Here is a 22,665-nt window from a genome sequence, read left to right as displayed (position 1 = left end):
TTTAGCTTAAAGTACGAAAAGGAGTAAAAAATGGTATTTATTTTATATAAGTAATTAGATAATCCATATACGATACTACAATGAAAAAATATTTTTAATCTATCAATATTCACAATTATAATAGTACAATACAACACGATAAAATACAATACAATATAACGCAATTATTCTAATGCATTTTTTAAAATGAATTAATGACTTAATCTGTGATGAATAAGTATATAAAACACATAGAATTTATAATTTATACCTATATACACTTTATTAACCATAGCAGTATCACAGGTTACAAAAAGTCTTAAGATCCATTATGTACCAATTAAGTAATTGATTATTTTTGTTTCTAATACATGTAATCATCAGATCATTGCTTAGTTTAGCATAGTTTGTAAAAATCCTAGAATGTAACTACCTAAATCTTCATCTTGATTTGTCCATGAAACATACACGCTTTTTTGATCATCTTCATCGCCTTCTACTTTTACTAAAACAGATTCGACAGATATTGATCCATCTGTTAATTGAACTGTCCAGCCTGGTAATCTCTCTTTCAGTGGTTGTAATAATTTTAAAGTCGTTGAATGTGCTGGACCAGGGTCCCTTACTTGTACAGTGGATGTAAATCGTACTATATGTTTAGTTATACCTGCAGCTTTTGTCACCTTAAAACAAATTTTTAATTATTTATTATGTATAGCTTAACAAATATACAAGTATATATTATCGATAATTGAACGGAACGTGATAATTACTTCATCTGCGTCCACAAGACATACTCCATCTTCTCGTAACATTAAAACACTGTGAAGTAATCTTCGTCGTTTAGGATCTGGTGGCAAAGCCGAATATCTTTTGGCTTCAGACTTTAATAATGCTAAAGAAGCGTCTACTGGCACTTTGGCGATGGTTGTGATAACACAAGTTTCTCCATTTGCAGGATTGTAACAATTTGTTCCAAATTCTTGTTTTATTTTTTCTTTTAAAAACTCCATTTTAGCAAATTCTCCATGTACAAGCATAACATTTTTTGGCTCACAATATTGTATTAATTGCATAATACCTTTTGCATCTGCATGTGCAGAGAAAGACATATACTCTACTGCCATTTTGACTTCGACAATCTGTCTGTTTTCAAATTCAATTCTTCTAGAACCATTTAAAACTTTATGTCCAACAGTGCCTTGAACGCAAAATCCAGGCATAATAACCATATTTGCTTCGTTTGGAGCCCATTTCTTAAAAATTTGTAAAGATAATCCTGCATGCAACATGCCCGGTGTAGCAAATACTACCATGGCTCCAGGATTATCAATATATGCTTTATCAAATGGTTTTATATGTTTAAAATCAAACATATTTCTTTGCACAAAAGTTTTCTTAATTTTTTGATTAGTCCAAGTAATAAACATTTTATAATAATTATTCGCTTTTTCAGTTAATCCTAAAGCAAAATATACAGGAACTTTTAAATTCATTCGCTCCCAATATGTTTCTAATAATATACATAATTCTTGTGCACGTCCAAGAGCAAATACAGGAATTAATACTTTGCCACCTCTATCTATGCATTCATGAACCTAAAAGATAAATTTATAAGTTTCATGTAAAATCTAATACACGTGTAGTATTAATAATATCAACATACTTTCTTTAAGAAGTCTCTTTCTCTACATCTTTTAGAATCTCTGATAGTTGTTGCATATGTTGACTCTGATATTAATAAGTCTGGTCTACATTTATCTATCCAAGCAGCACCTAAATGCCTATCAGGAGTCATATTGTAATCCCCAGTATAAACGATTGATTGTGAGCCAACTCGAATCCAAAACATTGCAGCACCAAGTACATGTCCTGCATAATATGCTTTTATTTCCAGTTCCGAATCAACCATCACAGATTGATGCAATGTAACAGCAATGACCTTTTTCATACAGTCTTTTATCATTTGTGACGTAAAGAAGTTGCTTTCTCCTTTACGTTCTACTGCAACTTTTCTCATATCTTCGAGTAAGATTGGTGCAATGGCTTTTGTTGGATGTGTCATATAAATTGGTCCAGTATATCCTACCTGTAAATGCAATCATTTCGTCAAAGATCATGTTTTAATATGTAACTTTTATGATCTATATTACCATCTCTGTAAAGTATGGGAGGGCACCACAATGATCTAAATGAAAATGTGATATAATCACACAGTCTATGTAATTAGTCGTTGGTCCTTCTGGGATTATGTATGAAAAATCTGGGAATCGTCTTTCATCATTGAATCCCATGTGCATGCCACAATCCAACATAATGTTCTTTCCACCCATTGATACAAGAATGCAGCTCCTTCCAACATCTTGACCAGCTCCCAAAGGGGTTACTTTGATATCTGGCATTTCTCTAAATAATGTATCTCAATTAAAATAACCTATTTACTTCATTTATTTATATAACATTATCATATAATAGAAAAATATCTATTATAATAAGGAAAATTAGTTTCGTAAAAATAGAGAAAATTTTCTATCATTATAATTACCTACAATATCAGTCCTTTGACTGATAGGCTGTTTAAAAGATTTATTTGATATGTTATCAAAAACGATCAATTCACAGATATTAATTAATCATCTTTCATTTCGTTGCTATTTTTGTATAATGAAGAACAAACCAAGTATCAGTCCTTGTTGCTTCATGTTATTAACCTATATTTTTACCGTCTCTTTACCGCAGACAACATAGAGAATGCAAGTGACTGATAGAATACGACCAATATAGTAGCGGCCTAAATTAAAACTAAAATCTTCTATGAAATTACAAATAAAATATAGAGAGGATATTCTATAATCGCAGAAGAAGTGTAGACTTTTATTCTTATACATACTTCTGCTTTAAAAAATTGCGATATAATCTATAAATAACTTAAGCATAAATTATGCCCGATAAGTAATCAATTAATATAACTGTACCGTTCGTATTACCAATTTAATACAGTACACATAATTTTATAAAAATAGATATATAGAATATACACATATATCGGACTAATACTACGACTTATAAGATTTGTTCATTTGCATTTTTTCACGTTGTGGAAAGTATCTAATAAACTTTAGTTGTAAAATTCTGTTTTTGATAAAGATTGTTTTGAAAGACATGTCCATAACATGTACAAAATTCTACGATATCATTTGTAGATACGTGGTGTTCCTGTTTTACCTATAATAAACATTGATATTTTACGTACAGTTACCTACATGATCGACCGACACTCAAGAATTTTTAAAGTAGCGTTGCGCCTGTATCATGTCCAACCTTCTTCCACCGGACTGTGGAAACACGTTCCTGCCTCTGGATCGTTAGACGCAGTTTCACCAGTAGCCTCCTGTACGGCTACAGTGAATAATTAAGTAAATTAATATTGCAAAAATGAGGAAGCACTCGTGGTGATTTGGTTTGAGAATTTTCTATTTTGTAGTTACATATGGTAAACTAGAGTTGCAAGATGGAATGAATAATTCACTTTGACAGCCCTTCTGGCTTTTAGAGTCATTTCTTTCTCAGCACACTTTATTGCTAGAATATTTATGATTGAAAATACTGCTCCGGATATGTCGTTCGTTGGTAATGAATTTCTTTTCAGGTGGGATTATACCGTTTACGCGATAAAGTTGTATTATAAATAATACGAGCCGATCGTTTCTAAGGATATATTAATAAGGAATAAAACTAACTTACCATAACGATTATGGTAAGTTTCAAATTTGTCAAAAAAAGGAAAACAAGTGACGTTTTATATTATTTTGGAAATTCGAGACGCGATAAATTTTAAACACAAACGCAAGACTTGCGGATTTTCCCGATTTCCTAAATCACAACTATCTGGGAAGGTATGGAGGCAGGCTCGTACACAGTTTCAATACTTTATTCATATAATTTCGTAGTTACGGCATTATTTCTATATATTTACATATCTCCAATTTTTTCAAGGGAGCTCGTAATGCGTGCCTGTGCGCGCACTACTATATTATCCGTGTGTACCTGTACGTGTATCTGTATGCGTGTTCACATGTATTCGTGTTTGTTCGATCATGTTTTAGATCAAGTTGTAAAACGTATCGTCGATATCGTTTCATTTTCTCCTGTCGCTGCTTACATTTTGTTCTCGTCCCCTTTACACTCGTGTCCTATAAAACATAGAACGCTACGGCGAAAGAAAGAGAAACTGCGAATTGGTTGCGCGGATTCGTCGTGTTGCATCGTGGCGTCGAAGATCTGCGCGTCTCTAAAGTCGGGAATTCTAACGAAAACGGCACAGGAGGCTTCGCATCGACATGTAAAAAATCTAAATGCATTATTTACGCTACGGCTCGTATTTTATATACTTGGCTCGTGTCCACATTTAAGTTCCCGAAAACGAAAGGGGCTGACCCGTGCGTGCCGAGCCAGCCAATTGGCTCGATCGCTTTTTCTCTTTCGTCGCAGGAGAACACATGCGTGTGATTACACGTGCATCCACGCGCGCCACGCACCAATGCGTATGTGTATATACCCTTTCCTGTCCGAGGAGGATCGATTTCCGATGTAAGCATTATACGCGCTCGAATCCTATTATACATACACACATACGTATAACAGTATACATGTATACGTGTAAGAATCGGGAGCTTCAGCTTCTTAAAGAACAAAAATATTCAGCGAGGTCGCTGTTGATCTTTCGGCATTGCGTAACATTCACCGCACAATATCGTCTGTTTTCCCGTTCTGTCATCCGCTTCTTCTTCCCCATTTCACACGGAGTCTGCGTTTTTCTCCGCTCTTCGCTGTCCACGAACAGAGAGAAAGAGAGAGAGAGAGAGAGACACGCGACACACACGCACACACACACACACAACACAGTTACTTTTCGACTATCTATAGATTGAATCGGTTTAGCACGCCCGAACGTATAATAACTGTACAATTGTAAAATATAATTCCATCTAGCTATAGCGATTCTAGATACACTTGTGTGTCAGCTTATTATTCATTTTTTTTCTTTTTTAATTCTTTTCTCTTTTTGTCTGCGTACTATCCAACGACTTTCGGTTCGCCATATCAAGTGTCTCACGCTAATAAACTTTTCGCCTGCGGCAGGCGCCATGTTTCCTTCCTACGTCTCATCACGTGCCCACACACACACACACACGCACGCACACACACACATGACACACGCGCGCGTTCCGTTACAGACACAGACACATATACTACATTCGTTCGGTTTTGTTTCTCTCGCTCTCGCTTTCCTCTCACCATTTATCATTTATCACGCGTTCCTCTTTCTCGCTAACACTTTGCTTGTTGCCGCACTACGTATTTTAATAGTTAAGTTTAGGTATGACGTTATCCGCGACACACTTAAGTTCGAGGCTTTTAACGCGTTAAGTTAGAGTTTAGAGTAACATTTTGCTCGATAAGATATCTTTATTAGAAGTTAATTAGTTTAGTATAAACGTTAATCGTCAGTACACCGAAGGATATGCAGATAGAGAGTTTGGAGGGCAGTGATAACAATATGTTCGTGTTTTCTCGATGGGTGGAACGCGTGTTCTTGATTGATGGCGTGGCGTTCGTTGTGCCACGCCAACGAATAGCAAAGTCAGTTGCGATTGTTCATTTTTCAAGAGAAGAAAGCAGCAAAAAATTACCTTCACCACGGTACTCTGTTCCGTATACCACGAACACGCTGATACGTTATCGTCGATGAATTACGACCGACATCGTTTAACTAACTCGATAATCGTATCGCGTTCGATCGTACGTCAAAGGCGCGCGACTTTCTCGCTTCTCTTGTCCCTACCAAGACAAACGACTTGTTTAAATTATCTTCGTACTCGAATGCATAACCTTTCGTATAAGCGTTAGGAAAACGGCTACGTTTAATCGCACTTGCACGCTTCGAAATTTCATACCGTTTCACGTAGAAATTGACGCGACGCTCGTTTCAACGTGCTGATACATCACGTTCCATCCTTTGAACGAATACGAAGCAACGACATAAGAAAGAAAGCAGTTTCGAGTTTGACCAAGTTTGACCAGAAAAGCCGTAAGACGATCGATCTTCTTCGTCGTATTTATCATTCGTCGACGTGGCAGCGCCAGGACGTTTCGTTGTTTTAACCTTTTCGCTACTACGGGCAACTGCAGTCGCTCTGCGTAAGATGCCACGAACGCAAGTCGTGCTGCACTTTGCGTTCGACGATCGCGAGAATTTTATTTCGCTGGGGACAGCAACGACGTTCGACGAAAAACGAATATGACGTTTCTACGCGGAGAATAGACAACCGGAAAAATGCTACGTCGGACGATGTTACGATGCGATATCGTTAAGACTGCCCACTCAACTTTAGCCACGTAAATACACGAAATCCACATCGACTTATCGTTTCTTATAACCTATGATCGATCTCGATGGCGTGACGCCTGTGGCGACGTCGACGAGCGAAGATCGTCCTGCCATCTTTAAGCGTCCTGCGTAAACCGGTTTGTTCGATCGAACCGATTCGACGAGGTATCGTGTGAATAAGAAACCAACGACAAAGAGAATGAAGAGAGAGAGAGAGAGAGAGAGAAAATAGAAGAAGAAGGAAGATAAGAATAAAGCGGAGAGTTGGAAAGCTCGTGACATTTTTACATCGGCAAAGATCGTGCTATATTTGGATTCATCGAGTTCTTGTGCGATTAAGGTCGTCGTATTTTTTTTTCTACTTTCATTTCTCCCCTTTGCTTTTTACGATCGTTTAGAGAGAGAGAGGGGGGGGGGGGAGTTTAAAAAGAAGTCTCGGTCGCGTGCCTAGCAATACTTTTGCGCGCGAGCGGTCGTTTCTTTTTCGGTTACCGCACGATCGGCCAGTTCTTGCTTTTCGTAAAGAGAAAAGAGAGAAAGCCGGGAACCAGCAGCGATAAACCGCGAGAAATACCGTGACTCGCCTCCGCCATACTTTCGATTCGTACGAAACGGCCGATCGGATCGGTCGAAGAGTCTTTCGTTCTGATATGCGTTGGTCGGTTCGGTTCGGCTTCGGAGTTTCTTCTAATTAAAACGCGTTAATCGTGCTTCCCTGAGAGCCTGTACTCCGACGTTATCGAAGGTGACGCCTCACCAAGTTTCCGCTAGCGTCGTCCTGTTCGAGGACGCTGGTCGAGTCGCTCGCGCGAGAAAGAAACATCCGCGTGATATCTTGCACTCTGCTTCGATCTTAGACTTTCGTCGTAGACGTCGGACCGCTAATTGTAGAAGTTAGTTGGCGCAGTAGTTCCTTGCGTGGAAAACGTTCGAAGGCCTCGTGGCGAACGATAAGAGGCGAGAATTCGAATAAAAAAGCCGCGACGATGCAGACAAATTGGCGTATGATAAAAGCAGAGAAATTGGACGATCGATCGAGTAAAAATCGCAGGCGGAACGCGAGTAGAAAAGGAGAGCGTGTCAGCGGCCAGGATACTGGAGAACGGCAGCCTGCGTTTCACCCGCGACGCGATAACAGCGCGTTTATCGTTGGCGATCGAAGCGATAGTCGAAGTATAACGAGAACGAAGTTTCGCGGGGTCGTAGGGGCGCGCATCGAGGCGCGTTCAACGATAACGAGACTAATGAGCGCACTCGTTAGCGAGAGTCGCACGCCGTGGAATCAACAAGAACAGGTACGATAAATCCGATAAGAAAATCCTCCAGCAACTTTCTCCGCGAGTCGTTCGACAGAGCGGTGCGAGGTCGAGTAGCGAACGGAGAACAAAGTTGCCGGCGTTCCTCCAACATTTAGCCACCGTGCAATCTCTTCGAGGCTGGGAACGCTTAGCTTGAACATAATTAAACACTTGAAATAATCGTTGCATTTCGTGGAAGAGAGAGAGAGAGAGTGAGAGAGTGAGAGGAGGTAACGAAGAGGCTGAGAAGATTCCTATTCTTCTCTTTTTCTTTCTGTTTCTTCTCCCAAACTGTTTTCTAAATTTCCTCGCTTTTGGACGTCGCACGATGTTCGAGGCACGCCGAGTTCTTGGCATACGTAATGAACATTTTACAATAACTGCACAACTTAGAAGCCTTTTAACGATCGTCGTTCTTAGCCAGTTTCCTGGCCGAAACGAAAACGTTTCCTCCTCTCGACCTCCCGTCTGAGCGTCATCTTCACATTCTCTCTCTCTCTCTCTCTCTCTCTCTTTCTCTCGCTCTTTCGTTCATTCACGAGTCACACACACTGGCACTTGCCGTTTCGACGAATGGTCGATCGCTGTGGGACGACGCACGCCCACAGTTGGGAAAATCAATGGCAATGGCGTTTGCAAGCGAGTACGTATCGAACGATCTTAAATTAATCGAACTTACATATTCCCCCCTTCTTGTCAGTATCACGTTTCATTATTGCTTGTCCGCGAATCCATCCACCGATTCTACGATTCTTCCTTCTTTTCCGGACGACACGCTCTATCGAGAGACGTCCTTTAGCCGACTGCGGGACATTTGGACGAGCGCTTTCGCTTAAGGAAATCCCAGCGGGAGTTTAGTTAATACAGCAGCGATAGAGACGACCGGATTACGGCAACGAGTAGCTATTTGGCTTAGGTTGGTCGACGACGGCGTTGAAACACGCGCTACGAACCAACTGGATCGTCAGCTGGTCCAGACTGGTGCCGTTTTCACGTGACAATGTGCTCCGGTCGGTTTCAAAATTAGGCGAAAGGGTACGCCGCGGGTAACGACGAACATTCACCGGCGAATGAAATAAACGAATAACAAATGAAAATAGCGCTTTGAAACGTACATCGTGCGGAAATTAAAGCATCGATGGTCTGTAGGATATCCGTCTTAAGTTTATTATCGATTCGACACACAGTAGAACAGTAATTTCTATGTACACGTAGTTGCAATACGAACACCAGTCTCGACCAGACGCCCGTTAGAAAGCCGGGAACACCAAGCAGCGTGGTACGAAAATATAGAGTATTTCGCCGATAATTATACTTTGGTCGCGCAACAGGCAAGCTACGCTTTCGGATGGCAAGGTGCATATCGTAAGAAGAGATGCCGCTGTCGGCTGGAAGCCGGAGGAGAAGCCCGCGGAGAGTTTCCAGAGAGGCGGATAGAGGTGGATTGAAACGGCCTCGAATATCCACGAAACGGAGTTCGTGCGACGCGCCAGTATAATTAACCCTTTGCAGCCCTTTGTTCGAGGATGTACGTGCAGCGAAATTTCGCCTGACAGTTTTCATTTCGCAAGGTATGCGGCGGGATATCCGACAGGCTATCCGACAGAGACGCGAAACGAAAGGAAGCATCGCGGCGGCGCAAGCAAGAGGATACAAGACTGATCATTCTCTGCAAAGGAAACAACGATAGTCTTCCACGAGGAGTATAAAAAGACTATGCCGCGCAAGTATCGAGATAAAGCGGCACGAGGAAGGAACGCGCGCTGGCGATTTCGGACATCAAAGGGTTAAACACCGGTCAAGCTTGATTCGTTTTTTTGTCTTTTTCTTTTTTTTTTTTTTTGGCAATACTGCGTTCACACCCTGTGTATACGTATAAGCATCGATCTGCGCATGGCTACGTGTCATTTACTATTTCGACAGTGTCCTCCGAGCGTTTCCGCGCGCGATCACTTACAGCTTACAGTGTCCGCGTCCCGCAAGAACGCGTTAAATTTACGGCTAATACACCGACGTTACTTCGAGTCGCTTCTTTATATTCAAACAAAACAACGCGGACTATCTCTCATCCCTTTCATACCGTTTCCATCATGCACACCGTGTAACACGTATCCGCACGCTCTCTTCCATTGTTGTGTTAATAAAATCTATAATTTAATAAACAATTTACACGCATAACATAATCGATAAATATCGTGTATGTATATATATATATATTTTTTTTTTGCTTTCTTCTATACAACAATAAGTTCATTAATCGCTAGATAGGATCGTTCGTATTGATACTTTCGTTCTTGCGCGTTAATTCCAACACTTTCTCGTCGCTTTGCGCTCGCGCTTCATGGACTATTTGGAATTGGAATTTTGCTCTTCCTCTGCTGGTCTTTGCCGATCCTCGAAATACGTGGCGCGCGCAATTTACGTCTCCTCGAACGATCGTTTCTCCTCTCGAACGCTTCGCCTGAAGGAGGATCATCTGAATGCTATCGTTAATGCGCGACGAACCTGTCCATGTACAACGAATATACAACTAACAACGTGTCTAGCAACGAGGAAGAAGTTTGATTTTACGAGCCTGCGCGAGAATATTCGTCTCTCCCTTTCAATTTCTTTTCCTTTTTCGGGCAAGTGGCGCGCTCGTATTTCGAGGACTCGACGCTTCGAGTCGCGTCGCCTGTGCTCGACGTCGACAAAGTGCTGCAACTAAAGCCGAGCGTCGCTCTGACGAAGAGTAACAACGCCATGCTCCGCGTCCGTCGCCGCTTGGACACGTTTTCGATCGGCACAACCACTCGATACATCCTTCCGCAACGCACCTTCCGTGCCTCTATCCCTTTCCCTTCTTCTCTCTTTCGCGTCTGCGTTTCTTCTTCATCCGCCTGTTGCTCTTCCTCTGCCTTTCCGCTCGACGCGATCGGTCTCGTGCCGTCGTTACGCCGATCACCGCCGCGAGCTTCGAACCGCTCGTTGTCTTCCATCCTGGACGCGCGCAGCCTCCGCCGACTGGATCGTCGCGCACAGCGTCGACCAGGCTCGACCTCCATCGATATAACATTGGATATGCTTATAACGCTGATTCATCTAAAGTCGACCGGCGCCTGAGACACGGAGGAGATGGGATCTTGCCAGCGCGATGACGCACGGTCATCGGACGCTGGCTGTCTGGTCGTGTGCCGGCGGAGCAACGATCGCATCACGACGTCTGCGAAGATCGCTCGAGACGACTCGTCTCGGGCGCAGTCTCCTCTCTCGTTCGTCGCGTTTATCCGCGAGGAACACAGCCCGTTCTATCGTTCGTGGAGAAACGCGTCGAAAAACTAATAGCTAAATAGTTCGCCTAGCACCAACGAAGGACCTAAGAAGAGGCTGTCACACGTTCCTCGTCAAGTTCTTGGACTCGCGTGTTCACCTGGCCACGAGGTTTTCAAGAGCACGTGCGCCACTCACGCGGACGCGTGAATCTCGAAGACTGGCCGTCTCTACACGTACCACTCTTTGATGTCTATCAGTTCCCGTTTCTTGTTCGCTTTGCTGCCATTTGCGCCGTTCTTCATGGGCCCGTTGAACGGCTGGCCGGAGCCAGCAGCGCCGAGCAGCGCAGCGTTCGGGTCCTGACAGAAGGTCTTCGTCTCGTCCACTTTGTAGCTGGTCTCTGGACGATTCTTGAACTTGAGGATGATGAGAATGATGAGCACGATGGCGATCAATGCGGCGGCTATGATGCCGATTATTAGCGCCGCGTTCTCTGCCGCCTCGGACGTTATCCTCTTGTTGTTGTTGTTGTTCTTCGGCGGCGTCGGCATCGGCGGGTAGATGGGCGGCGGAGGCGGTGGAGGTGGGTCCGTCATCTCCGTGGTCGTTGTTTGGGTCGTCACGGTGCTCGATCTCTGCGTCACAACGCTACTGCAACGATCGAAACGAGTGATTATGAGTATCTGTCGCCTGAATGCTCGGAATATCCCATCATCTTTAACGTTCACGTGATATCGTTTCAAATATGATATCGAGTATGATAATGGAACGTAATGAAAAATTCAGAATGAACGACCTGACCAGTTGCGATCTGTTTGGAAAGCGTGTAGCTAAAACGTAAATGCGGCTATTAAATGCGTGCAAGCGATGACGAGTATATTCGCGGAGCACAGTGTGTGTGTGTGTACGATTAAGTTGTAACGAAACGATCGTTTTATTTCTTAATTTTATCACTCAAACTTATCGCAGTTTACTATGTTGCAATTTGTAACTACTTTTTACGCGCGACGAGTATACTCGTCAGAAACAGCCAACTGGTCAACGAATGATCATTCCTTTGTTGCTGAAATTGTTTGCGTTTTTCATATCGGAACCAGAGTTGCGTTTCAAGTTTATGCAACAAATAAACGTTAATTATTCGTTTCTGTATAACAAAATTGAAGATTTTTAATTTATAAATAATATCTACAATATAACAGTTGTAAATGTAAAACCAGTCGAAAATGTACATATTCTCTCAGTTGCTATATTGGTACAAATTCTGATTAGAAGCGTGCAAGCGATGACGAGTATATTCGTGCAACACAGAGTGTGTGTACGATTAAGTTGTAACGAAACGATCGTTTTATTTCTTAATTTTATCACTCAAATTTATCGCAGTTTACTATGTTGCAATTTGTAACTACTTTTTACGCGCGACGAGTATACTCGTCAGAAACAGCCAACTGGTCAACGAATGATCATTCCTTTGTTGCTGAAATTGTTTGCGTTTTTCATATCGGAACCAGAGTTGCGTTTCAAGTTTATGCAACAAATAAACGTTAATTATTCGTTTACGTATAACAAAATTGAAGATTTTTAATTTATAGATAATATCTACAATATAACAGTTGTAAATGTAAAACCAGTCGAAAATGTACATATTCTCTCAGTTGTTATATTGGTACAAATTCTGATTAGAAGCGTGCAAGCGATGACGAGTATACTCGTGCAACACAGAGTGTGTGTACGATTAAGTTGTAACGAAACGATCGTTTTATTTCTTAATTTTATCACTCAAATTTATCGCAGTTTACTATGTTGCAATTTGTAACTACTTTTTACGCGCGACGAGTATACTCGTCAGAAACAGCCAACTGGTCAACGAATGATCATTCCTTTGTTGCTGAAATTGTTTGCGTTTTTCATATCGGAACCAGAGTTGCGTTTCAAGTTTATGCAACAAATAAACGTTAATTATTCGTTTCTGTATAACAAAATTGAAGATTTTTAATTTATAAATAATATCTACAATATAACAGTTGTAAATGTAAAACCAGTCGAAAATGTACATATTCTCTCAGTTGTTATATTGGTACAAATTCTGATTAGAAGCGTGCAAGCGATGACGAGTATACTCGTGCAACACAGAGTGTGTGTACGATTAAGTTGTAACGAAACGATCGTTTTATTTCTTAATTTTATCACTCAAATTTATCGCAGTTTACTATGTTGCAATTTGTAACTACTTTTACGCGCGACGAGTATACTCGTCAGAAACAGCCAACTGGTCAACGAATGATCATTCCTTTGTTGCTGAAATTGCTTGCGTTTTTCATATCGGAACCAGAGTTGCGTTTCAAGTTTATGCAACAAATAAACGTTAATTATTCGTTTCTGTATAACAAAATTGAAGATTTTTAATTTATAGATAATATCTACAATATAACAGTTGTAAATGTAAAACCAATCGAAAATGTACATATTCTCTCAGTTGCTATATTGGTACAAACTCCGATTAGAAGCGTGCAAGCTCGAACAATTCCATTTATTGAGAATAAGTTTCCATCATTTTTTGTCTATCGCGCTTTCACGATACAAGTTGCTCTATCCGATAGGGGAGAAAATATTTCGGATAATAAAGTTACCCGGTTACGAGTTCGCCTAACTGACAGTGAACAAAAACTGGTTCGGACAAACCAACTTTTACCGAATTTTTATCTATTCTCGAATTTATCAATTTCACGGAAAATTAATATTTTTCGATGGTTTAATTTTTTGAAAAATTCCCAAAATTCAATGACCGCTGTCTTACGTTTCTATCGATTCTATCAATTTTGAAAATAACCGGTATTTTTATTTCTCCGTCGAGAGGGAAGTCGTTAAGCGAAGAAAATACGGGAAAATCGAGATATTTCCAGTCGTCCTCGTTGAGAACGTTCTCGCGGCAAGCGTGTGGAAAATTTGATAAAGCGGAAGATTATGCGACGTTACTATAATATTTAAGCTACGTAATAACCGTGTGGCCATTAATTTACGTTAACGCGCTGTTCAAAAACGAACTATCATTCGAAGTATCAGCTACGAGAACTTATTTCTGCGAATGTATTTGAGAATTTATAGTAATCAGCAAATGATTGCTGATCTTTCGTCCAATTTTAAGATCGCAATGGAGGAAATTGCGAACACTATTGCTACTATCAATTTCGTCTCGAACAATTCGACCAGCGGCTAAATCTACCGCCAGTTTTAAATGTCCGATCGGATGAATCAGTCGAAACTCTTAATTAATCAAATTGACGAATCAAATTTCACATCAAACTCCGTAACTCTGGGATTTTGTGCAATAATTAAAAACGCTTTTACGAACTTAAAGACAAGTTATGAAAAATTGCGCGTGCTGCGGTAGGAAATACAAAATACATTAAAAGTTGCAAACATATATTTTTAACGCTTGAACCATCGACCAACGCTTTCGCGAGATATTCCATAGCTCTATGACAATTAATATCCGAATAATTATAATTATGTAGATATTCTGCATGATTACTTCATAAACACGTTATTATCGTTTCCCTAAAATCAATTCCTTTGATATGGAACAACGTATTATTATTAGATCGTTAAGCCACGTTATATACGTCGTTTAACAGCGGGTTAAAAAAAAAAAAGCTCCCTGGCGCGAGAACAGTTCGCAAGTCTTTCCATTTCCTTCGAAAAAATAAAACGCAATCTCTGGACGAAACTTCTGTCAAATAAATCCGACGTGAAAAACGTACATAATACAATATCTAATTTTCCCAATTCAATAAATCTGTCATTTCGTTCCTATCGTTTTCGCAGCGAAAGTAACTAAAGAAATATCGTAAAATAAATTTACGGCGTTACAAAAATCATATAGTTAAATAAAACGTACAAATTGAAAGAATTTGTAGATATATTTCTCGCTATATAGGCAGCTGTTATAATTATAAAAAAGTACGCTGAGAATCTGAGAAGCGATCTAATCGCCAGTGAAATACCAGTGAAGCACGAGAAATTTGGAATTGCTTTGCTCACTTCTATTATTTTCGAAACTTTTTTACAATTAATATAATAGTTTCTTAATAATTTAATTAATTTATTAATTAGGGGGTTGTATGTGTTTGCCTAATTATTTTAATTAATTTATAAAATAATTGATTTTATTGAAAATATATATTTTTTAATAATATATTAAACTTGTAATTATTATATTATTTTTTTGGAATTGCTTTGCTCACTTCTATTATTTTCGAAATGAAAACATTACATAGACGACGACAATAATTTCCCTTGCCCCGACAGATTTTTAACAAAAGACTTTCCGAGAATTGTTTCTCAAATTTTGCCGGAGCAACGTGTGGCAACGATCGGAAACCTGTGACTCGCAGCTCGCTTTTAAAGCAACCGAAGTACCTTCTTCATTAGCACGAAAAGAAACCAGAAACCCGGAATCACTTCGCGAGTTCTATCGTCGATTCGAAATTAACGCTACAGACATCCACGTAGTTACAGTTTCTCTCGCTTCGAGCAACTTCCAACGAAAGAGCTCCCCTAGGTATCGAAACCAAAATCCCAGATCGATCTCTGCAAACTCGTGGAGGACGCTACCTCCCGTACGAAACTCCGTAGCGATTCCAAACTTCTTGCCGAGCAACGAAAGTACACCGTGTGCATCCAGCTGGCGCAGAACCAAAAGAGCAGAAGAATGAAGCAAAAGGAAAGAAAAGCGAAAGCGAAAGTCAGAAGAAAAATGGAATACGTTTCGATGGCGATGGAAACGGTTGAAAATTGGCGCGGAGCAACGACGCCGGAACCGACGTGTCGCCGGAAACGCAGCAGACAGACGTGCACGCACAACGAACCCCGGACGAGTTAGCGGAATTCGTGTGGCGGCGAGGTTCCAACGTCGCCGCGGGTGTCCTCGCGAGCAACTGGCAAACTCACCTGACGTGGCTGGTTTCGAGGTCTGTGGTTGACACATTGTACTGGACGGAGTCGGTGACGATGTCCCGGGTCGATGTCGACGGCGAGCCTGGAGACGTTTGCGTGCTGATGTGGCTGGTCGTGTACTCGCGGCCCGTCGTGTACGCCACCGAGCTCGAGTCTGCTTTCGGATATGGAAACGAGAAACACAGACAGAGATAGAGAGGGAAGCGTCAGCCGGCTGCTGCAATTACGTGTATCCGATTGGCTCGAACAGGGGGATGGGGTAGTAACGTGCTACCGACAATATTTACGCGTGCGTAGGCCGGCGATATTCACGCGTGCGTGGCCAGCAGCCACGTTGCGAGCACCCAACCGCGCACTGGGACTCGTGTTTCCTGGCTTCCAGGGACAACCGTTCGATCATTCACGCACGCATACCGACGCGTTTCCATACAACTCCGCTCTACGACCGGTTAATTGCTTTCCTTTTTCGCCCTGCCCTTTCGTAACGTCGTGACGAACGCGCCACTATAGACACGTTTACGTAAAACGGGTTGAGAGTTTCCGGGAAATTTCAGACACCGGGTGCCTCGTGCTTGTAGCTCGGCCTGGCGATGTTTCTTAATTACAAGCCTCACCGTTATGTTTCGTAATTGGCGAAGAATATGGCTCGGTTTTGCGAAGAATCGACGATCGTTAGGTCCTCATCTTCGGCTTCTATTTTTACGACGAATTGATTGGAAGCTGGCTATAGTTCTCCTGTTCTTTTCAGTCACTTCCAAGCTGACGATTTATATTATACTCTTTGCCACGTTTGCCTTCGCTCGATTTAACTCTGCTCTTCGCTTCCCTCCGATATCCTTTTCTTAGGTCTCTTATTTTATTCGTGTAACGAGTGGCATTGCAAAATGCTATATTTGCAAGCTACTCGTATCGTGATAATATCTAGCGAAATGCAATATTCATTTGGGATAGAAACCCGGTCAGAACAATAGGATTAAAATATTCAGCCAGAATTTCGTAACGGTGATACGACTCGGTTTAAGAGCTGGAAATACACGAGAAATTTCCAGCGTTTTAAAATGTTTCGGCCGATGGAGAAATGCCAGATACGACGTTTTAAGCAAACAGATTTTATGTATCGCAGCAATTATGCATAGAACTATACACGCGCAGCAACGTATTTGGTTCTGGTGAAATTGGTCTGGCTATAGTCTGCGAGACACTTTCGTCTGCTAATCCTCAACAAACATCACGCGTCTGATAGTTTGCCTGAATTTAAACGCCTAAATTTAAAGGGATCGTCGGATGATGGAAAGCACGTAGCAGAGTTAAAGGAAGAAAAGTTGGCCGGTTGACGTTCGTCCGAGGTTGAAGTAGGTTTGATAGTGGTTAATGATGAAGTGGCTGGATTAAGCTGAGTCGAGCAACTAGCAACTTGCGTTAATTTTGTATAACACTAGAGGTAACTTGCCTTGCTTTGCCGACAGTGGAAAGTTCAGCAGAGTTCACGAGGTACGAAGTTCACGAGAATACTTGCAGAATCCATGAAAGCGAAGAGAACGAAGAGGCGCGAGTAATTTGTTGTTTCGCTTCTTTTTAAATACTCCAAATATCTAACATTGTCATTTTTCGTGTTTTCGATATTCCGTTTAAGATACTCGTTTTACTGGAAATATCTATTTTTCTAAAAGAACTGCACTGACTCTACTTAGACTCTCTTAGAAAGCTTCGCTTTTGTTTCGAAGCAGAATTCGTTTTATCGCTGGAGGAATACGAAACGATTAGAATCGGAATGTCAGTCGACGACGTGGTCGTGGGGTCGATGATCGTTAAAGAAACAGCCTTGACTAATTGTAAGTCGGTGCACACACGAAACATAACATGCGAGGCAGAAAGCTCGCTTTACAACGTTCGCCATCGATTCGCGGTTGAACTAGTTACAATATGTCTACCGGGTAGGTTCGTTAACCGACGACTAGGATTCGTCGATCGAAGCGTCTGCTGTCCTAAAAAATTACACCTCGCTGAGAACAGTTGTGGGAAAAAAGGTAATTTCGTCGTTAAACTCGCAACCGTCTGTTAGATGTTAATTGGTTTTATCAATGAAGCAATCTAATTTAGAGTTTTGTAAATACCTATGATAATTGAAGATTAAATAGAAGACTATCATATTCGAAAACTATCAGGTTTGTCTGTACATATTATGACAGGATTTCAATAAAGATAGAATTTTCAATTTCTTCCAACGATGTAACGATACGAAGATTAAATTAATAATCATCGATCGAGAACCTTTATTCGACCAGATTACCTTAGGCTACTATTTTTTTATACGTATGGTATAATTATTGCAACAAGACTGTTCGAACTTTTTGAGAAAGTGTAACGATATCTACTTTATATGAAAGAAAAAACTATGAAACTATTGGTCGAAAGCTGTTATCCAACCAAATTACTTTACAATTACTTCAACAAGACTTCAAAATTCCTTAAAATATTGAACGATATCGATTTTAAATGAAACAATATGGTCTTTAGATGAGACAAGGAACCACAAAACCATCGGTCGAAAGCTATTACCCAACCAAATTACTTTACACCACTATTTCTCAATAGATAGAATAATACAATTACTACAACAGGACTGTCCAAACTTTCTCGATAAATGAAACGATATCGATTTCAGATGAAAGAAAAAACCATAAAACCATCGGTCGAAAGCTGTTGTCCAACCAAATTACTTTACAATTACTTCAACAAGACTGTTCAAACTTCCTTAAAACATCGAAAGATATCGACTTTAAATGAAACAATATCGTCTTTAGATAAAACAAGAAACCATGAAACCATCGGTCGAAAGCTACTATCCAACCAAATTACTTTACGCTACTATTTTCCCATACAAAGTATAATACAATTACTCCTAGAAGACTTTCAAACTTCCTCAAAAAATTGTACGACATCGATTTTAGATGAAACAATATGGATTTTGGATGAAAGAATTTAGATAAAACAAGAAACCATGAAACTATCGGTCGAAAGCTACTCTCTTCAACCAAATTACTTTACGCTACTATTTTCCCATACAGGGTATAATACAATTACTCCTAGAAGACTTTTAAACTTCCTCAAAAAATCGAAAAGAACATCGATTTTAGACGAAACAATTTAGATAAAACAAGAAACCATGAAACCATCGGTCGAAAGCTACTATCCAACCAAATTACTTTACGCTACTATTTTCCCATACAAAGTATAATACAATTACTCCTAGAAGACTTTCAAACTTCCTCAAAAAATTGTACGACATCGATTTTAGATGAAACAATATGGATTTTGGATGAAAGAATTTAGATAAAACAAGAAACCATGAAACTATCGGTCGAAAGTTACTATCCAACCAAATTACTTTACGCTACTATTTTTTCATATATGGTATGATACAATTACTCTTAGAAGACTTTCAAACTTCCTCAAAAAATCGAATAGAACATCGATTTTAGACGAAACAATTTAGATAAAACAAGAAACCATGAAACCATCGGTCGAAAGCTACTATCCAACCAAATTACTTTACGCTACTATTTTCCCATACAAAGTATAATACAATTACTCCTAGAAGACTTTCAAACTTCCTCAAAAAATTGTACGACATCGATTTTAGATGAAACAATATGGATTTTGGATGAAAGAATTTAGATAAAACAAGAAACCATGAAACTATCGGTCGAAAGTTACTATCCAACCAAATTACTTTACGCTACTATTTTTTCATATATGGTATGATACAATTACTCTTAGAAGACTTTCAAACTTCCTCAAAAAATCGAATAGAACATCGATTGTAGACGAAACAATTTAGATAAAACAAGAAACCATGAAACCATCGGTCGAAAGCTACTATCCAACCAAATTACTTTACGCTACTATTTTCCCATACAAAGTATAATACAATCACTCCTAGAAAACTTTCAAACTTCTTCAAAAAATTGTACGACATCGATTTTAGATGAAACAATATGGATTTTGGATGAAAGAATTTAGATAAAACAAGAAACCATGAAACCATCGGTCGAAAGGTACTATCCAACCAAGTTACTTTACTATTTCTGCATACATGGTATGATACAATTACTGCAACAAGGCTGTCCAAACTTTCTCGCTAGATGAAACACGATGTCGTGTTCATCTGAAGCAGAAGCCCATAAAACCATCGATCGGCAGCTACCATTCGACCAAATTACACTACAATTTTTCCCTACGCGATACAATTACTTTAACGAGACTAGTCAAACTTGCTGAAGCTACGTTGCAGCGGAGCTTCGATCGCGTGATAAAGTAGCCGAATCAGGATTTCGTCGAAGGTGAATCGGGTGAATAAAAATGAACAATAAGACGATAAAATGGAATAGTAAAATGGAGAAACGAACTTCACGAAGGTTGTTGCGAGCGTTTTGCTCGACGTTGGACGCGAAATTGCCTTAACCGTGATAAACGAGCGGCGAGCGAGCGATGAAGAGAAGCTTCCTATTCCGCGATGAAGAGCGGCGTACTGAAAAGAAGTCGCATCAACGATCTCGTCGAACGGGGGAGTGCTATTTTCGTGACGGTCAACTTAACCAGTGGCAGTGGGGATTGGCGGAGCTTTCGCCGCATCAAGTTGAGGGATATGCAGATGAAGAGGACGCCCACGGGCCAAGTATTTCCATAACGAGTTTCCATGCGTGCCTCGATCTTCTTCTCCCATTTTTCCATTTCTTTTCTTTTTTTTCTTTCTGTTTCGTTAGCTTCTTTTCCCACTTTTTCTCATTTATTCACGTTAATGGTTTCAAAACTCGACGAACTCGATTTGCTTCGATTACGAACAGCGTAAAGGAAGGTAGACGATTCCACAGCGAATTCTACCTGGCTAGCAATAAATATTAATGCGGTAGTGCGTGCAGAGGAACGTCACCGGAGGCTGCTTGCGATTTTCATCGATCGTTCTTCATCGCGCGCGATCCTCGACGTTGTTCGGCGGGCAACTTTCGTTGTCGATATTTGTACACATAATAGTTGATTATCGACGTTCGTGGAATCTATTGTTTCACCTTAATGAATTCTAGATGATACGAAGATACGAAGAATACAACGCTTGCTAAAATATCTTGTACGGAAAGGCGCGTCTTTAATCGTTTGATATTTTCATATCGTTCTACTAGAATCGACTAAAAGCAATTGTTTTCTATTCTTTCCTTTAGTTTTTAATTACGCGCACTCCACTTCGACCTGCATAAAGCAAGAGAGATCGTTTCTAACATGAAAAAAATCGCGGCTCTATTTCTGCAGACGAGAGAAGCTCGAAGAGATTATCAACAACAGCTTCGTAAATGATGCTCGAACCGTCTTTGAACTGGCGGAATTAGAAAGAGACGAGGAGTGGGAAGCAAAAGAAGAAAAGAAGCATCGTCGAACGATGCAGAGATGTAACGACATTAATAGAAAAGGAGTACTTGGGTCGAGTGACAGAATCGTGCGCAGGAAATGTTTCTCCAACTAGATACGCATTAATGGAAACTCCTCTCGAGCATTCTCTAAACAAGAAGTCTCTTTCATCAACGATGCTCTGTAAAGCCATTGCGAACGGAATACGAAAACCGTGGCTCTTGAAAAAGACCATCAGACGAATTTCCGGCGCGTCGAGCCTCGGAAAACCACACGAGTCTTGGAAATACTCCGCCTGCATGAGCACGTAGCGCATACTAGCAAGTGAACGAGAGGAAACTATGCGCGGAGGATCAATACCTGGGATAGTATGGTTCGTTGTGAGTATAGGCAAATCAAGTGTTCCGAAAAGCAACAAACAATAGGGAAACTAAAAAAGAAGAGAGAAAAACAAAACAGAGAAAAGAAAGAGAAAAATCGGGCGAAATTCCTGCAGAGGTGAAAGCTCGGGGCGAGTACATAGGAGGGAAGATTTTTGCGTAATAAGAGCCTTATCAGAAAGGTTTGATAAGAAGCATTAAAGAGTCGTAAGAACTGGTCGTATGAATTTCACATATGCTTCCTTGTTCGAGACGGATGTCCAACGATTATGCAACGTTTGCAATGCGAAGATGACGATCGATCGTGTCACATCCGATAGGAAATAGCACCGTGGCAGAAGCTTGTAGCGAATGAACGACAAGTCTACGGAATTTGTCTGAAACGAAATAATCGAAGCTATTAAAAATATCTAATCAGCGTCTAAAGATCTTTGAACGTTTGAAGAACCACCCGCACTCACTTAGCTGCCATCCTGAACGATGCATCGACTTAGCTGCCATCCTGAACGGTGCACCGATTTATTCGCCAGCTCGAACATCGTCGATTTATTATTATTTTGCCATTATATGAACAATGAAAATACTTCCGTGGCTTCCTGAGCGAAACACGTGTTTTCGGCGTGGCAGTCAAAGTGTTAATCCACCGCTGGTATGGTCGTTGGTCATTTTGCCACGTAGACAGGAACGTTCAACGAATGTTTAGTCGGATTAATACCTTTGGTTAACGATCACCAGGCCATAGCTGCAAGCTCACGAGTAAAATACGATCAAAGTAAACGTAAGAAAATCGCACGAAACCGACAAAAAGAAAATACAGAAGGAAATGAAACGGACCAGTGGCGGACGTGACGAAGATCTCCTCGGTGGTGACGGGTTCCCCGGAGCCTTCCTCGCAGTCCTCCTCGTCGTCGCACGACGGACGCTGAAGGTCCTCCTTGTGATGCTTCGGCCTGAACGTCGTCGGCGACCTCGTTGGCGCGACGTAGACGGGCGTTATTATGTCGTCTGT

General features: G+C 40.7%; 3 protein-coding genes across 13 annotated transcripts in view; 1 reads left to right on the top strand and 2 right to left on the bottom strand.

The window, feature by feature from the left end:
* The window catches only part of LOC126874911 (gamma-tubulin complex component 4), a 65,934-nt gene that overhangs the window by 24,301 nt on the left and 18,968 nt on the right, over positions 1-22,665 (top strand). The window lies entirely within an intron of this gene.
* On the bottom strand, positions 69-2,834 carry LOC126874913 (integrator complex subunit 11). The gene is made up of 5 exons (XM_050637419.1): positions 2,525-2,834; positions 2,133-2,385; positions 1,646-2,068; positions 753-1,577; positions 69-662 (listed from the first exon to the last, which is right to left on the bottom strand). The coding sequence occupies exons 2-5, from the start codon at positions 2,379-2,381 to the stop codon at positions 372-374; spliced, it is 1,788 nt and encodes a 595-aa protein (XP_050493376.1). The 5' UTR covers positions 2,382-2,385; positions 2,525-2,834; the 3' UTR covers positions 69-371.
* The window catches only part of LOC126874906 (neurexin-1), a 598,322-nt gene continuing 579,551 nt past the window's right edge, over positions 3,895-22,665 (bottom strand). For 10 of the 11 annotated variants that reach the window (XM_050637400.1, XM_050637401.1, XM_050637405.1 and 7 more), the window contains 3 exons: positions 22,491-22,661; positions 15,868-16,027; positions 3,895-11,571 (listed from right to left, as the gene is read on the bottom strand). In XM_050637400.1, the coding sequence (XP_050493357.1) occupies positions 11,148-11,571; positions 15,868-16,027; positions 22,491-22,661 (755 nt within the window). In that variant the 3' untranslated portion in view covers positions 3,895-11,147. The remainder of the gene's footprint in view (positions 11,572-15,867; positions 16,028-22,490; positions 22,662-22,665) is intronic. The other variant, XM_050637402.1, reaches the window with a different exon arrangement.

The sequence above is a fragment of the Bombus huntii genome, chromosome 17 (assembly GCF_024542735.1).
Source record: "Bombus huntii isolate Logan2020A chromosome 17, iyBomHunt1.1, whole genome shotgun sequence".
Lineage (NCBI taxonomy): Eukaryota > Metazoa > Arthropoda > Insecta > Hymenoptera > Apidae > Bombus > Bombus huntii.
Note: the sequence above shows the minus strand (reverse complement) of the source record. Positions and strands in the feature narration are given on the sequence as shown.

Bases quoted from the DNA above. Each gene is read 5' to 3' on its own strand.
- LOC126874913 (XM_050637419.1), bottom strand. From the start codon at position 2,381: ATGCCAGATATCAAAGTAACCCCTTTGGGAGCTGGTCAAGATGTTGGA. The intron at 1,578-1,645 runs GTATGTTGATAT...TTTATCTTTTAG, and splicing joins AAAGAGACTTCTTAAAGAAA to GTTCATGAATGCATAGATAG. The intron at 663-752 runs GTAATTATCACG...ATTTGTTTTAAG, and splicing joins GTCTTGTGGACGCAGATGAA to GTGACAAAAGCTGCAGGTAT.